Source organism: Dromiciops gliroides, chromosome 2 (assembly GCF_019393635.1).
Source record: "Dromiciops gliroides isolate mDroGli1 chromosome 2, mDroGli1.pri, whole genome shotgun sequence".
NCBI classification, from domain to species: domain Eukaryota; kingdom Metazoa; phylum Chordata; class Mammalia; order Microbiotheria; family Microbiotheriidae; genus Dromiciops; species Dromiciops gliroides.
In genome coordinates this window covers 410,114,153-410,132,250 of record NC_057862.1, presented here as the reverse complement: position 1 = coordinate 410,132,250, position 18,098 = coordinate 410,114,153, and the positions used below count along the sequence as shown (strand labels likewise).

Genomic DNA, 18,098 nt, shown 5'->3' with positions numbered 1-18,098 from the left:
GATTTAACAGTTAAAAAAAATGCATTAGAGGGCAGCTAGGTGGCACAGTGGATAGAGCACTGGCCCTGGAGTCAGGATTACCTGGGTTCAAATCTGGCCTCAGACACTGAACACTTACTAGCTGTGTGACCCTGGGCAAGTCACTTAACCCCAATTGCCTCACTTAAAAAAAATGCATTAGACCCTACATTTTAGTTCACAGCTGGCTATAATATCTATTTGTAAAGTAGCATAAGGCTGGAATTATATTTCAATGGTTTGCCAAGACTGCTATTTAAGAACCAGATAAGTGTATAAGTACCCTTAAGCCACTTTCTCAACTATATTAGGGATGTTAATAGTTTTTCTTCAAGTAAAAAAATACAAAAGGAAAAAGACAAACACTTTAAATTGTTATAGCAATTTTATTGTTTCACTGGTGCAAAATCATGATACTTGTGTAATGCATTTTCCCCTAAATTTACAATAATGAAGGTTATACATAAACTATATAGATCACAATTTCTATTTTTATACGACTTAGAACAAAATTTCCTTGATAAATATGCCCAGTGAAGAGTATAGGCCCCTAGTGGATGTCCAAAAATGCAAAATATAAACTTCTGGTTTTAACCATGGTGCTTTTAAACTCTCAAACATGCATTAATATACTCTAGTTTTAGGGGAAATATTACACATAGCCTTGTCTTGCATTTAAAGAAAAGCTCAAGCTGAATTCAACGTACAATAACCCTCCCACCCCCAAATCAAATCTCTTGTAAAAATCAAGATGAACTATAGAATACAAAGACAGACAGCACTAGCCACTTCCTGGTTAGTAATCCCTAAGGACTGAATAAAATTACAGAAACAACAACAAACAGTGAAGAAAAACAGAAAAGGAAAAGATTAATAGCTGAAAGAAGAGACTTGAAGATAAGAGGAATTTTTTTAAAAAGAAAAAACAATTCAATCATGCTATTTCTGATGATCAGACAGACATTTGATGACCCAACTTGAATACCTGTGAATTGAATTAATTTGTTAAGGTCCTGAAGGTGAGTGTCTGGAGGTGCTGAATAAAATATATCACAGATAAGAGAAAGATAACCTAACTTGGCATTTCTGAAAGGCACAATCTATGGGGAGGGAAATAATCTAGCATAATAAAAAAACATACTGTATGTAAATGAAAAAAAAGTACAGTGTGTCTGTGTTTCTTCTCTTTAAAGGACAAGACCTTCATAAATTGGGCCCTCAGACTCTGGTGATTCCCTCCTCAAGCGCAAATGCTCCAGGGTGTTGTGAAAATGTTTGTTAATCTGTTCTGTTTCTTCACTGGACTCAAGATTTGGAAGGTCTTCTCTTATCTTCTGGATAAGTTGATTCAAAACCTGAATTGTCACCTACAATGAAATACATAACTCTATAACCAAGTAAATTTAAGAAAAAAAGAAATGAATAATACTATTTTTAGAAGAATATATTTCTCTTATTATATAGTAACAGTGAAAATTAGGAACCAACTTAAATTAAGAAAATATAAACCCACAATTAAAAGGAAAGTGTTATTAAGAACATAGTTCCTACTCAAACAGGAGTCAATTGCAATCACCTGAGAAATTTTGCAACATACTCTCACCAATATGCTACAGATTAACTTTAGGTTCACATTTACAATTCCAAATTAAGTCTAGTTAATGTATGCTCCTATTTGGCTACAGATCCTAAGTCAAAAAAAAAAAAAAGGCAACAACAAAATAGTACCTACAAGAAAGAAAGTTTGATCTTATTAGGATAATGCACTGAGAAATGTTCCCAATGATTTCCACATCATGATTATGATGATGATGATACAGAATATTTAGCACAAACAAATGATTTTAAGGGTTTCAAGCTGTTTGTGGTGGTTATTTTACGTACCACCCCTAAGCAGTAAACAGAACAGAATTTTCTCATGCACGATGTGTTCTTCCATCAAAGAAAAATTTGTCCAAGATCACTTAGCAAGCTACTGGAAAAGGTTCAACAAATTCTGTTTTAATTCCTAGGATGCTTCTTTATTTCCCCAAATACACAAAAATTAAGACATACAACAAATGCACAAAATAGTAACTTCAGGTAGAAGACCAATAACTATCAACTTTAATCCTTATATGTAAAAAAGAAAGTACTCACTACATAATGAAAAAAAAAAAACTTTTTAAGTATCAAATCAATTAAACATTCCAAGAAAAGAGGATTTTTACTAAAACACATATTTTTTCTTAGCTGGAAAAAGTCACATACAACAAATAAATCAATTTCTCAGTAAGGGAAGTCTGAGAGAATGAGATATCAGGTATAGAGCTATAGGTGATGAATGCTATTGTTCAGTTAAGTGGGGTTTTTTGTTTTTGTTTTTGTTTTTGCAGGCAATGGGGGTTAAGTGACTTGCCCAGGGTCACACAGCTAGTAAGTGTCAAGTGTCTGAGACCGGATTTGAACTCAGGTACTACTGAATTCAGGGCCGGTGCTTTAACCACTTAGCCATCTAGCTGCCCCAAGTTAAGTGGGTTTTTAAAAGTGTAATTAGGTCTAGATGACAATGGTTTATGCAGTAAGGGGATTCAATTTAACAGACACAAAAAGCAATACTCTGCTTAAACACCAGAGTTTTTCAGAAAGAGAAACTTCTAAGAAAGTCTATTAGAATAAAAATGTATAATACACAGACACAAAAGTAATAAAGATCAATACAAGACTACAAATAAATCAGACAGGTAAATTCAGTTTCAGAAAAAGTAACTATAAATAGAATTCAAGGTCATTTGTCCAAAGATTGAGGTACAGATGCCACCTAAGAGAGGAGAAAATGGATGAACAAAGATCAAACAGTTCTTACCATCTGTAAGTCACATAAACCTCATTCTTAAAAGCATACGGTTGTGGGGCAGATAGGTGGCACAGTGGATAAAGCACTGGCCCTGGATTCAGGAGGACCTGAGTTCAAATTTGGCCTCAGACAGTTGACACGTACTAGCTGTGTGATCCTGGGCAAGTCACTTAACCCCTACTGCCCCACAAAAAACTCCCAAAAAACAAAAGCATATGGTTGGAAGGACTAGGAATTGGGGGGAGGGTTGAAAGGGAGGGATGATATTTTTTTCCCACACTTTCATGCTATCTCTACAAGTAAGGCTTAAAGACAATATGTGATAAACAATATATATGTAAACATACAGTTATGTATTTTTCATTTACAGTCAATTCAATTTTCTGAAGACATTCTTGTGAATATGAATGAATTAAATATTAATTTGTAGACATTCTGGTAATAGTACTGTAGAAAAATTTCTAAAACAATAGCAATTTATTCTTGGTTTAAGTAGCAACTGTTTTAAATGTTCTTAACTTTTTGTATTCTTTTAACCTTGAGTTTAAACAGTCAGCAACTACAGACTACACAGTGTAAGGAGCAGTACATACACTTAGTACTGGTACTCTTTTGTATTGTTCTGTCAGCTATCTTACTAGCAATTAAGTTGTGAAATGGAAAAAATAAAGAGAAGAGAGTTTAACAGAGCCATCAAGCATTTCCTTTCTCCTGTACTTGATCTGCAAATCTGAAAGATAAGGCAGCCCTAAAGTTCTAGAATAAAAGCAAAAAACTCAGGACCTGCTCTTATTCCCATAAGACTGGCATCATTAGTGTTAATTCACTTACCGCATCATTTTCCTTTTCATAAAAATAGATATATCTGTTCAGAATTTCTATAAAAAGCTGAACTTGTAGCGAGGGATCCATGCACTGATTTGCTATCTTCAGAGCCTTCTTTAGGCATTCCATTACTCTCTTGCCTCCATGAAGCTGAAAAGAAAGAGGGGAAGAGGAAACAGAGGTTGGTCATGAAATAATTATTACTTTTCATTTAAGGACATTTTTTTAAAGGGTAGAAATTCTCTCAATTTAGGAAAAAAAGGTCCCAGTTTAAATAGCTCTTTTATAGAACTCTACAGTAAGCTTTTTCATCCCCAAAGGGATGACAAAATGCATTCCCCTGCTTTCTTGGAAGGTGTAAAACATTGTCAAGTTTGGTTGAGGCTTCTGTTTTGTTAAACTGTCCTTTTTGCCCCTCTTCTTTTTACTGTTTATTACATAGGGATGGTTCACTGGGTACCAACTGGGTAACCTTCAAAAATGAAGGTTATGTTTTTTAAAAAAAGAGCAAATTTTTAAAGTTTTATATATATATATACACACACACACACAATTTTTGAAGAAATATTATAAAAGTAAATTATCAGTCATGTCACAGTCTTGCTATATTGAAAAATTCTTTAAGCTGAGTTTTCACCACAGAATGGAAATGTAAGCAATGCCACTGAAGCTCACTCAATACATCTGTTCCAACCCCATGGATTTCTAATATGAAGCACATCAATGTCCACTGCCAGCTCTACAAGTTCTCAGAGGAGGCTTTAACCTTAACTTCACATGTCTAAGCACCTGCTTCAGAAGACCCTCCTAGAGGATGTGGCCAGGACCAAACCCCCCTCCCTCATGCTCCCTACTCCCCCAGTCCCCATGACTCACCTCCTCCCCATTCTTGTCTGTGTTTCTGCCAGACCAAAAGAGATGGGCACATGTGCTCACAGCCCGGCCCTGGTCTGGCTTCTTAAGCAGTTTGGAAGCTGCCAAGGCGCACTGAGTCCTTAAGGGCTCATGGTTCTCTTCACTGAAGCACTTCATCCTCTCAAATGTCCCGATGATCAAGGTGATAGCAGCCAGCTGGGCTTTAGAATCACTGATTTCATCTTCATACAGAGAAAATGCCTTGTGGACACAACATATACAGTGTTGCTAACCTTTTTTATAAGCATCATTTATTTCCAGTTTTTCTATGCATTTTTACAAGTTATCTGGAATTTCTTACCAATTAATAGAAGTTGTATCTCTTTTTGTTTTACTTTTTTGCTAAGACACAGTACAAAATATAACAGAAAAAAACATTTAACGCTTATTTGTGCTATATACTAAGGGGATACAATAGTTTAAAAAGCAAAAGAATATCTGCTCTCGAGGAGCTTCACCTTTAATTAAGGGAGACACCACATACACAAGGGCACTACTGCTGGTGGTGGTCCTTGGGGTACACTGAAAGGGAAGATGACAAAGCCCTGGAGTCCTTAGGGTGCAACAAAAGTTTCTCTCTACCCAAGATGGCACAAGTGATCAACTATTACTAGGATATGCACACTATTTTCCAAGTTTGTACCCAATCAGTCATACTCTATTCCTTTTGTAACACATCTTCAAAAAAGATAGGGTTATGGGTACAGTCTGTAATTTAGGACAGAAGAAAACCATGGCCTTGGCTAAGGATTCAATTTGTGATCAAGGAACACAATGAGGCTAACTGCCTTAGGGATGGAACCATGACCTCAGCCTCATGTTCTATGGAACTAAGCCCAGCTCTAATAATGGGACTTTAGTATAAAGAGACTCTCCTTAAGCCCAGCTCCATTAAGGTGGGAGAGGACTGGGTCCATTAAGTAGCAAAAAAGTTATACATATTCACATTATAACAACTAATAACAAAACTGATTCATGGAATGCTGAATTATGCTTACAAAATAACCTAGAATAAAACTCTTGTTACCTGGGACATAAACTCATATGCCACTGTTTCATGATTTTCAAAACCAATTTCCCCAGCAGCTAGAGCCCCTTGAAGGAAAAGGCGTAGAGGCAGCTCTGCCAATTCTGCTTTGATTAAAGCACTGATAGTCTGATGTGCAAATGAAAAAATCTTCTGGCACTTCTTCTCCCACTTATCATCCTAAGAAAACAAAACAAACAAAATCCATACTCTGAACATTCAGAATGGTCATAAATTCACTCCATCACTTTGACTAATTTTATACCTAAAGGACATTATAAAGTATAAAACATTATACAAAAATAAAAAACAACAACAAAAACAATCCAACTTTGTAATCTTAAGTAAGCTAAAAACTAATTATCAAGTAACATATTTTCAATTGGGGAATGACTAAATAAACAGTGGTACATGAAGCAATGTCAACGTTGTTGCCCAATAAGAATTGACAGTTATGAAGAATTCAAAGATGCAAGGAACACATGAACTGGTATGGAATGAAGCACAGAAAAAAACAAAAGCTTAGCCCTGGAGAAAAAGTGAACATTCATCTGCCTTCCATCTTTTCAGATGGTGGGGAATATGAGTGTGGAATATTGTCAGACCCAGTTGATGTGTTGGCTGGTTTTGCTGACCTGCTTCTCCCCCTTCCCCCTTTTAAAAAAAATCTTGGTTACAAGGAATGGCTTGCTAGGAAAGGAAAGAGGGGAGGACATACCTGAAATGGTGATGTAAAAACAAAAGATAATGATAAAAATAAAATTCTTAAAATAGGGGAATTGGGAAAGGGTTTTTTGTTTGTTTTGTTTTTTGTTTGCAGGGCAATGAGGGTTAAGTGACTTGCCCAGGGTCACACAGCTAGTGAAGTGTCAAGTGTCTGAGGCCGGATTTGAACTCAGGTACTCCTGAATCCAAGGCTGGTGCTTTATCCACTGCGCCACCTAGCTGCCCCTGTTTTTTTATTTTAAGAAGACTGGTCTCCCTATCTTGCGCAGACTGGAAGTGCAGGGATGCTTCTCACAGACCAGTACTACCCTGAGTAGCAGGGGAGCTTTGACCAGCTGTTTCCATCCTAGGCCAGTTCACCCCTCCTTAGGCAACCAAATACTTCAAGAAAAACATCAGTAATCAGTGTTAACTTAGGATGATATGACCACAATTTAAAAACTGAACAAACCCCTTTTTCTGTTACAAAAATAAATCTTTTTGTTTCTTAAATATAAGCTTGATAAGCCAATTTTAGGACAAAATAAAATGACATAAAATATGCTATTTTCTCCAAAGCCACACTACCAGAGATTCTAATTCATTATTCTGTTTCATTCATATAATATATTTAGAGAACTCACCAGAGTAAAAACTAGCAATTTTGGGTCCTGGGACAAGAAAATAGTTTATTATCATTTATGATATGAAAATAATACGATATGATAAATTCAACTGAGTGACAGAGGAGAGCCCCAGAGTAATTAATTATTGTTGATAACTAGATACTAAGTTCATCATCTCCATATTACTGAATGTATTAATATATGTTCAAAATGCACAAGATCTTAAAATTTTACAATCTTTTAAAAACATCATTAAAAATATTTGTACTGGGGCAGCTAAGTGGCGCAATGGATAGAGCACCGACCCTGGAGTCAGGAGTACCTGGGTTCAAATCCGGCCTCAGACACTTAACACTTACTAGCTGTGTGACCCTGGGCAAGTCACTTAACCACAATCGCCTCACTAAAAAAAAAAAATACATTTGTATCTTCTTAATCTTGATGCCTTGGCCAAAGACAAAGTCACTTGCCTTAATTATAGCTCTAGAATCCATAGTCTTTCATGTTGCAATGTAACTTGATGGTGTCATAGTATCTGCAACATGCAAACAACTTCTGCATAAAATTTCTTCATCACTTGGGAATATTCAATTGAAAATAAGAGATTGAATCCTCATTATAAGATCACCGCATTGTGCCATAATGTGGCAAAAGAAAATGTGCCAATTTCTTTTAAGTGATGTTTAACCAAAATAAAAAGCCCTAATAAGATAACCAGGTATTACACTGCTTTTAAAGTTTTAGCATGTTTTGACTTGATCTTGCTGATCATAATCAAACAACCTCAACTGAGCACCATAATTTCAAAAAACATAGGAAGTGGTCAAAGAGGAAACAAAATTACACACTTAAGAGTAAACCTACCACTTTGGAATTTTCTTTGTAGCGAAAAGCCAGTTGATAGGCTGCAAATACCAAGGGAGGGAGCGTAAAGCGAATGCGTTGGTTCCCACCGGCTCCAAAATGTTTCCGTGCTGTGTTTAAAATCTACAACCAAAAAAAGAAAGGATTAAAACACAAAATCTTAAAAAGATGATTATATTACTAAAAGCTATTAAGAAAACCTAAGCTTTTCTACAATTAGGCACATATTATGAGAGATCTAATTTCCCTAGTCATAGAGAACTTTTTTTCACTTAATCACCTTATACTACAAGTTCAAAACAAAAACCACTTCATACTACTGAAAAATAGGTACATATGAGAAGTCATAATTGCACAGCAAACTATGAACTTTGAGGGTCATCAATAGCTATAAGAAATGATGTACTAATGCTTGCTTCAGCAGCACACATACTAAAACTGGAACGATACAGAAAAGATTAATATGGCCCCTGTTCAAGTTATGACATGCAAATTCATGAAATGTTCCATATGTTTAATAGTAACTGTGAAAGCAAGTTTGTCTAATAAGAGCCTCATTTTGGGGCAGCTAGGTGGCTCAGTGGATAAAGCACTGGCCCTGAATTCAGGAGGACCTGAGTTCAAATCTGGCCTCAGACATTTGACACTTACTAGCTGTGTGACCCTGGACAAGTCACTTAACCCCCATTGCCCCACCAAAAAAAAAAAGCCTCATTTCTCAAACATACAGAGAACTGAGTCAAATTTATTAAAATAAGAGCCATTTTCCCCCCTTTCAGGTAGGTGTGGTTTTAATCTCTATTGTCTCTATTCAGAGTTCAAGGTCCAACTTTACTGACTCTGGGCTGCCCTTAAAAGAAGTCAAGCAGTTAGGTCCTTGGATGGAGGGAGGCCCTCTGGGACCCCCAAAACCCATTATTTTCTCACAGTGAGGTGATACATCATTTGTGATTTTTCTTTTTCATCTTGTGTTGCAAATGAGTCTATAAGTATAAATTAAAGTTGTCCATAATTACTGTATCTTTCATAAAGAAGAGTTTTCTGCCTAAGGGAGTTAGTTTCTCTGGGCTTTTTTGCCCTCCCTTATTCACAATGTTTTATTATACTGGATCGTGCTTCTATAGGAAATCATGATGCTCTGTTTATTTCCTATTTATTGTTATCAAGAGACTGAAAAGTTTGGATTAAAAAAAATAGAACTAAATACACAATGTCCATGTATGCTCTAAGGACTGGCCCCTTCATAGCTAATCCATTCCCATTACACATAAGAAAATAAATCTGGTACTGCCAAATCTCATTCTAAAGATACATTAAAGATTTCTATTTTTTATTTTGCATTTAATTTCTATTTTATTTTTTCTCATTTATATGTAAACAAAAATTTTTAACATTTTACAAAAATTTTTTGAGTTCCAAATTCTCTCCTTCCCCTTTTTCTCTTCTGCCTCCTTGAGAAGGTAAACCAATTGAGATAGATTATAATGAGGTATCTTAGGTATTTTAGTGGATAGTGTTGGTCCTGGAGTCAGGAAGACCTGAGTTCAAATGTGACCTCAAATACTTACTAGTTGTGTTCATGACTTAACCTCTGTTTACTTTAATCTACTGGAGAAGCAAATGGCAAACCAATCTAGTATCTTTGCCAAGAAAACCCCATGAACAGTATGGTCCACAGGGTCATGAAGAGCAGGTCTTCCTGAATCCAATTAACTGAACAACAACATATATGTGCAATGATGCAAAACATTTCCATGTTAGCCATGTTGCAAAAATAAATGAAGACCAAAAAAAACCCTAAGAATAACAAAGTAAAAAAATAAAATAAGAGCCATTCCCCAACTGATAAATGATGAAAAGATATGAACAGTTTTTAGATAAAATAATCGAAGCTATCTACAGCCATATGAAAAAAAATGCTCTAACTCACTACTGATTAGAAAGATGCAAGTCAAAACAATTTTGGGGGTACTACCTCATACCTACTGGATTGGATGATAGGACAGCAGAGAAAAATGACAAATATCATAGGGGATATGGGGAAAATGAGGCATTAATGCACTGTCGGTGGAGTTGTAAACTGATTCAACCATTCTATAGAGCAATTTGGAACTATAGCCAAAGGGCTATAACCATGCATACTCTTTGATCTATCAATACCATTATTGAGTCATATCCAAAAAGAGATAAAAAAGGAAAAGAACCTATATGTACACAAAATATTTATAGCAGCTCTTTTCTGGTAGCAAAGAATTTGAAATTAAGGGAATACCAATCAATTGGTGAATGGCTGAACAAATTGTGGTCGGTGATTATGATGGAATACTATTGTGCTATAAGAAATAATGAGCAGGATGCTCTTAGAAAAACCTTGAAAGACTTACATGAGCTGATGCAAAGTTAAATGTACTGTGTATAAAGTAACAGCAATATTATAAGATGATTAGCTGTGAACAACTTGGCTCAATACAATGATCCAAGACAACTCTAAAATTGCCTACACTTAAAAGCACAGTAAGGAAACTAAAAGACCCATTAGAAGTCTATAAAATGCTTTTAGGTAGAAAACTTTGGGGGGGGGGGAGGCAGGGGACATGGCAATATTAATTTCCAAATGGAAAGAAAAGTAGCTGCTGTTTATCCTCCTATTCAAATTAAGAATTCGCAATGCAAATGGGGTTTTAATGCCCCTAAAATTCTTTAGCTTTTCAGAACATTTAAGGAAAGGCAGAATTGAGGATTTATTTTCTCATTACAAGGATGAAGAAACAAAAGCTTAAAGTAATTAAGTGGATTACAGAACAAATCATTAAGTGACAGAGATCATCTGACTCCAAGGCCAATCATCTTTTCCCTTACTATACTACACCATGTGGTCTCTAAATAAATGCTAACTGAAAATGCAGTTTATCTACTATGCAATGCTACCTTCTCAATTTCTGCATATATCACAGGAGATTTTATACACACACACATATACATACATATTTATATAAAATATGCACACATACACTTTTCAGTAGAGTTAACTAGATGGCACAATGGACAGAGTGCTAGGCCTGAATTCAGGAAGACCCATCTTTCATGAGTTCAAATCTGGCTTCAAACACTAGCTGTGTGACCCTGAAATGGTCACTTAACCCTGTTTGCCAAAGTTTCCTCATCTGTAGCTGGAGAAGAAAATGGCAAACCAATAAGAATTCAGTTTCTTATTTACTTACAAGGTCCTTATAGATCACTGAGATGGAAGGGACCTATAAAGAGATCATCTAATTCAGGATTTTTAAGCTGAGATCTATGGACACCCAAAGCATCCATGAGTTCAGTGGTTACATGAAGAAGATGGGGGGTGGGGGTGGGAAATCTTTATCTTTATTTCAATATAACTAGTTTTCTTTGTATTTTACACATTTAAAAACATTATTCTGAGAAGGGGTCTATAGGCTTCACCAGACTGCCAAAGTGGTCCAGGACATCCTGGAAATAGTCTTACTCTTCATTTTATAGTGGGGTGGCGGGGAGGACTGTCCACGAAGGTGACTTGCCCAAGGTCACAAAGTTATAGAGCAAAGCCAGAAACTGAATTCATATCCTCTGGCTCCCAAATCAAAAGCTGTAGGATTCCACAAGTTCTACATGTCTAATGTTAAGTGTTAATTGCAACCTAAATTAAAAATCAAGAATCATTCTCAAGTAAAGGTGTGCTTTATAAAAAGTCTATTGTCGGGGCAGCTAGATGGCGCAGTGGATAGAGCACCAGCCCTGGAGTCAGGAGTACCTGAGTTCAAATCCGGCCTCAGACACTTAACACTTACTAGCTGTGTGACCCTGGGCAAGTCACTTAACCCCAATTGCCTCACTAAAAAAAAAAAAAAAGTCTATTGTCTAATATCACACAGCCAAACTAACTATAATGAATCTATACAATAGTCAGATGCACTGTTTAGCCACAACTAAAAAAATTAAGCAGCCACCCGATGCGACCCTTTTTTTAACAGAGCACATCAATTTCAAACACTGGTATTTATGCTCATTTTTTAAAAATGAACAAAGAAATTTATTCCAATGCATCTTATTCTGTGCATGGAGTGGAGGGTGAAGAAGGAGATATGGGTGGAGTTTTAAGTCCTTTCTCTCTTGTTTTTATAGGAGCAAACATAACATAATGAACAATTTTAGAAATTGGTATAACTACAACTAAACACAAAGTTATCCTTCTTTGCACTATTTTCCAAATGAAAATGTAACTGAAATGAGTACTCTGGCCAGGAAAGCAAACATACAACTCTGGCCAGGAAAGCAAAGTATTACACTTGAATATTTTTCCAAAAACTCAAACTGGAGAACCATAGTTCAAAACGAAAATAAACAAGGACTAATACGCTGACAACAGATAATGTACTATTCTGAAAGAGGTAATATATTTTCAAAAAGAGAGTGGGTTTATTTTTCACAGGTAGTAGGAAGACACTCCAAATATTTCCAAATGAATTGAGAAATTGAAGCCAACACATAGATGAAATGACTAGGGAAAAACAGCATCTACCAGCCACGGTTGTTGTGGGGATCAAATGAGTTAACATATGTACAGTGCTTTGCAAACTTTAAAGTGCTACAGGGGCAGCTAGGTGGCACAGTGGATAAAGCACCAGCTCCTGATTCAGGAGGACCTGAGTTCAAATCTGGCCTCAGACACTTGACACTTACTAGCTGTGTGACCCTGGACAAGTCACTTAACCCTCACTGCCCCACAAACTCCCCCTCCCCCAAAAAAACACGTGCTAAATAAATGCTAGCTAGCTATTTTAAGTTCTCTCAAAACTCTCCAACCAAGACTACAAAGTACATTAGAAGTGTTTAACAATGTGTCACACTTTGTGTTTCATTATATAAGCAAAGGTAATGGATGTATTAAATCATACCAAGAATTGCTGATCAGGGTCATCTGACCGCAGAAGATGAATGAATCTTCCCACAAGGCTCTGCTCATCAGCAAAATCCTCAGGGTCCGGGTCTTCCACAGGTTGATCTGGTTGGTCTTGAATCAACGTTGATACTAGATTCATGATTGCATCCACCTATCAAATATGGAAACGGGTAAATATATCAGTTACGTTAGCCTACCACCAAAAATGACACTAAAGACAAGACTCTATCCAAAGTCTCTTATTTAAAGACCTAAAATAACCATGCATGAGAGGATACATAAACATACATAATTTTAAAAATCTTGAAAGATACTATGTATACACAAATGCACACCCACACACACACGCACACATATGTACACAATACATATCTTGGCACTGTTTCTTACCTGGTCTTGTGAGACAATTTCGGTGTTATAATCCAGGACATTACTAAGTACATAACAACTCATACTCTTTCTGGACTCGTAGTCAAAATACTCAAAAAGGGGATGAAAATGTTTTAACTTCAAAACTGTTAAAATGTTGTTATAGGTGTCAACAGGTATCTTCAACAGCCTTGTAAGCTCCTTTGAAACTGCACTGCTGGTTGCAATACTAAAACATAAATTAGTTAATTTGTTAATAAATTATCTTTCTACATACCAAAAAGAAGGCTCCTCTTCCCACCTCCCCCCAAGCAATCTGAAAAGTTGAATCTAGGAATACCAACAGTTCAACTAAACTCCCTTCTTCCAAAGAAATTATGATATTCATCTAACCATAAGCAGCAGAGATGCGCATTATAACCAGTACAAAACAAATAAATGAATGAATGTAATCTGATATTCCAAAAGCTGAATAAAATTAACTCGTTTGCTGAGAACATGGAAAGCACTTTCCCAAAGAACGGTTCCCGACCTTAATAAACAAAGTTCAACTAAAATCCATGGTGTAGAATAGTTATGAAACTGCAACTTCAATGTCCTATTGTGACATAGAGTTGAACCTGGATTCTCACAGGCCATGCCAATGGCAGACAAGATTTGGCAGGTTCTACCAAGTGAAAAGGCTTTACAAAAGGCCCAGCAAACTGTATTTGCCACCTGAAGACCAGTCTTGCTAAGTAGATAAAGATTCAATGTCACAAGTGCCTTGGACACTGAATAATAAATTTTTTGGCCATGAAGTGGCAAAGTAGCAGAGAAGAGCCTTGAGAATAGTAAGAACCACAATATTTAGATGCCTAAAACGTTAATTTAACTGTTGTTACCTCCAAATGTGAGATCCTTAATCAAGCAATCATGATAGCTTATGTTGAAAAGCTATCTTCCTATAGTTCTCCTTTTCTCTAACTCCTTGAAAAAGCAGTCTATGGTTGCTGCCTCCACTTCCTTTATTCTTTCTCCCTTTAAACTCACTGCAATCTGGCTGCTGACCTTATCAATACACTGAAACCTTCTCCATCCAAAGTTAGTATACTTTAAAAAATTCATTCTTTAATGTTCTGAATTTAAACATCCAAAATAAGAGCATTTTCATAGACACAGAATACAAAAGGATTAAATGAAACTATGAATTTGCATTTCATATTGCTTACTTTAAAAGAAAATTATATGATAAATTTTACACATGACTTTCAAAGCTGTCCTACTTGTCTGATTCCTTCTGAACCTCTCTTCTCGTGTATTTTTTTAAAATGTTCCAATGGCACTCTTTTCTTACGTACTTACTCTTTTCTTTCATCACTATGCAAAACCCCTGCTATCCCTGACCCCCCACCTAATTAAGAAAACTGAGAAAAAACCTTATAACAATTAAGCATAGTCAAGTAAAACAAATCTACACAGTGGCCATGTCCAAAAATGTATGTCTCTTTCTATATTAATGATTTTTAATTGCTAAATATAATAGATTTTTCTCACACCTCATTCCTGACCTCTTTGCAGCATCAGACACTGTTGAGCACTTCTATTCCTCTATGGGTTTTTATGACACTGCTCTCTTGGTGCTACTAGGCCCAGCAAGCACAGAGCTGTACTACAAAAAATGAATGATTGATTATGGAGTCATTTCAGAATCAGCTCTATGTGCAGTCAGCTAGCACAAAGATCAAAATCAACATCTTTAGTGGCTGGAAGGATAAAGAGGAGAAAAATACTCTGTAGCTATAATAGGTCTAATCTGACCTATTCAAATGAGCTACTGATGATAGAAAATTGGGAAAAGATAAAGATATCAATATGGACTACCACCACTATCGACCTAGGACTGCTATAATACAATCATAAAAATGAGACCCAATAAACGCAGAAACTAAAACACAAACAACTTAAAGGTATAGAGAATACAAGGTCTCACTATTTAATGGTTTTTAAAAAAATTATAAGGAAACTATGATAGGATTACTATTTCCCCACCAATTGTCTTTTATTGTTTGGTTGTTTTTCAGTTATGTCTGACTCTTCATGATCCTTAGGGTTCTCTTGGCAGAGATAGTGGAATGGTTTGCCATTTCCTTCTCCAGCTCATTTTACAGACAAGGAAACTGAGGCAAACAGGGTTAAGTGACTTGCCCAGGGTAACACATCTAGTGTCTGAGGCTAGATTTGAACTCTTCCTGACTCCAGGTCCAGTACTTTAACCACTGCACCACGTAACTGCCCACACATCTAGATTAGGCTAATTCCCTGAAAGACAAAGAAGCTATCTCTAAAACTTGACTGGTCCAGGGAGCTAATGCTCAAGCCACAACTCTATTGAAAAAGCTTCCTGATAGCCTCTGCCTATGTAGCTTCCCAGTCATCTAAGGGCACAAAAAGGCCCACCCACAAGGAATCACAGCTTTTCAGGCTTGATAATTTGACTAAGGTCACTTGAATCACTACACCCTGACCTCTTGACCAGATGCCATTTCCTTATGGAGGTGAAGGGCAAAGAGAAGCACTTACCCAAGCTAAGTACAGCAAGATCTCTGTTGAAAATCATTTTTATTCGATGGATAACAAACCTCCTTCCGTTAACTGCTGAATGACCTATCAATGGTCTCATTTCATTCTGATATAAAACTAAAACAAGGGACCTACCCAAGTCAGGCCTACATGTTACAGAAGCTTTAAATGCCCTTCAGCAAGATGCCTCCCATACATGTTAAACATATACAATATTCTTCAAAAGATATAAATACAAAAAAAAACTATTCAAAGATGCTCTTATTATCAATACCAATTGAGGCAAAAAAAGTGTGTGTGGGGGAGCCAGGGGGGCACGTTCTCATGGAAGATGTCTAATACAATCTCAAATGAAAGATGATAGATTCCCTATAGCTGGTGAGGTCCACTTTGCAGATGACATTGTTCTGATTGCATCAAGTCCCAGAATATGACAAAACCTCCTTAATAAGATCTGTGATTACTCAAAAAAGATTAGTCTAATCATCCATACAGAAAAAAAAAATGGATAAAAGAAGTCTAATGTTCGTACAGTTATACATAGCTGGATGGGCAGTTCATTGAATTAATTTATCAGGTGGACAAGGATTTGGACCTGGAATTAAATTAGAAGAAAACAGGCTGAATTTCATTAGGAAATGGCAAGCTCCTTAAGTGGTCTCAAGGTGCTCCCTGACACAAAAGCTGAACTTTTTAGCACCAGTATTCTTCTGGTGATGCTATCAGACTACAAATCACAGAATACTCCAATCCTCTTCCAAATCAAAATTGTTTAAATGGAGAAATTTATGAGGGAAGAGATTATGAGTACAAAGACTACATGTAGCATATGGTCAATAAGAACTTGTACAAAAGAAATCAGGTGAAAGATATCAAGGAAATGTATCATTAGGAGCACTGTGTTATTCACAGAACAAGAATGAGTAAAACAGATGGAGGACTGAACTGCTGAACCTACAGAATGTGAAGAAACCTATAGGAAACCCTCCAACACATTATGCCATAATGTCTTTTCAGCATTTTTTTACTATAATCTGTTTCAGCTACTTTATCACTTCAGATGTGGGAAGTTCCTTCAACATTACAGACTGCGATCCACCTACACCTTATTCTTTGTAATCCTTATCCATGTCCTTTCACAGAAGATTCACAGAGGATGCAACTTATGTATTGGCATAGATATGTGTGAAAGACTGCTTCACATAAAATTAACTGAGTTCTCGCTAGCCAACTCAAGGGATAAAAGAAGGAAACATAGCCTATATGCAAACGGAAGACGGGGAAGAAGTGAGAAAAATCTGATGGGTCAGATAATTCACCACAAGATGTTGCCATTATTCTAGAATAGCTTGGTTGTAACCAGTCAATTATACATGTTGAGAGAACTGCCAATATTGTTAAGGGCTAAAATTCTAGCTAAACTATCTAAAATATCTAATGAGTGGTTGCCAATAAATTATAAGCTTTGGCAAGAGTTAGGCTTTTAAGCATTTATTAAGGAGAATGAGAATTTGGTAAAGAGAGAGAGAAAGGCCTACATTCATCTATCTATTAAAGGGAGAGCACATTTCTAGCTCTGCTCTCCACCAGAGTCCAAAGGAAAGAGAGAGAGAGACAGAGCGCCCGGCTCCCCCTTCCTTCTCCCACCAGCAAAACGTCACTTCCTGATGCCAAAGAAAAGATGCATGGTCTTGCCCTCAAAGACCTTCCTTTCATGGCAGAGCGTTGCTACAGTAAGTCTCCAGCAGATGGCGTCATTCCAATTGTTACAATATGAAATAAAAATTTTTTCAATAACTAAAGCTCAAACTAGAAAAAAATTAACAGCAAAAATAATGACCCTCTAATTGAAAAATATAACATATATATGTTAATGAGAGAATTCACTCTGCTGATTTATACTGTCAACTTTTGGGGGAGGGGAAAAGGAGGGGGGGGCAATGAGGGTTAAGTGACTTGCTCAGGGTCACACAGCTAGTAAATGTCATGTGTCTGAGGTCGGATTTGAACTCAGGTCCTCCTGATCCAGAGCCGGTGCTTCATCCACTGTGCCACCTAGCTGCCCCCAATAGTATCATTTTGTTACCCTTTTTCTGTCACCAAGTATGCCAGTCTCAGAAATATTTAGAATATATCCCAAGTCTTCTAAAAGAAAAGGAATAGCAGAAGCTATTCTAGGAAAAGTAGTATTTTGTAAAGTGTCTAGTAAAAGTTTACATTTCTACTTACTGTTCTAGATTTAGCTTATTAAATATTTCCACCGTTGTTTCTAACACTTTATCAACATAATCCACACGATCTGGATAGCACTTCATAGCAAGGTTAATGAGAGACACTTGTAAAGACACCACATCTTCTGAAGGCATGTCTTGTCTGGACTGTAAATTTTAGAAAAACATAACTTTTTAATATAAAGAGTTTTGC

General features: G+C 36.4%; 1 protein-coding gene and 1 non-coding gene across 2 annotated transcripts in view; one reads left to right on the top strand and one right to left on the bottom strand.

The window, feature by feature from the left end:
• Positions 1–940: 940 nt before the first annotated feature.
• VPS35 (VPS35 retromer complex component) overlaps positions 941–18,098 on the bottom strand; it is a 39,345-nt gene continuing 22,187 nt past the window's right edge. Inside the window, exons 10-17 of the mRNA XM_043985139.1 lie at positions 17,904–18,052; positions 13,134–13,341; positions 12,739–12,894; positions 7,817–7,939; positions 5,622–5,801; positions 4,556–4,795; positions 3,686–3,829; positions 941–1,385 (exon numbers count right to left, since the gene is read on the bottom strand). Coding sequence (XP_043841074.1) covers positions 1,206–1,385; positions 3,686–3,829; positions 4,556–4,795; positions 5,622–5,801; positions 7,817–7,939; positions 12,739–12,894; positions 13,134–13,341; positions 17,904–18,052 — 1,380 coding nt within the window. The 3' untranslated portion in view covers positions 941–1,205. The remainder of the gene's footprint in view (positions 1,386–3,685; positions 3,830–4,555; positions 4,796–5,621; positions 5,802–7,816; positions 7,940–12,738; positions 12,895–13,133; positions 13,342–17,903; positions 18,053–18,098) is intronic.
• On the top strand, positions 8,229–8,332 carry LOC122744974. The gene has a single exon (XR_006355296.1). It is a non-coding gene; the product is annotated as a U6 spliceosomal RNA (small nuclear RNA).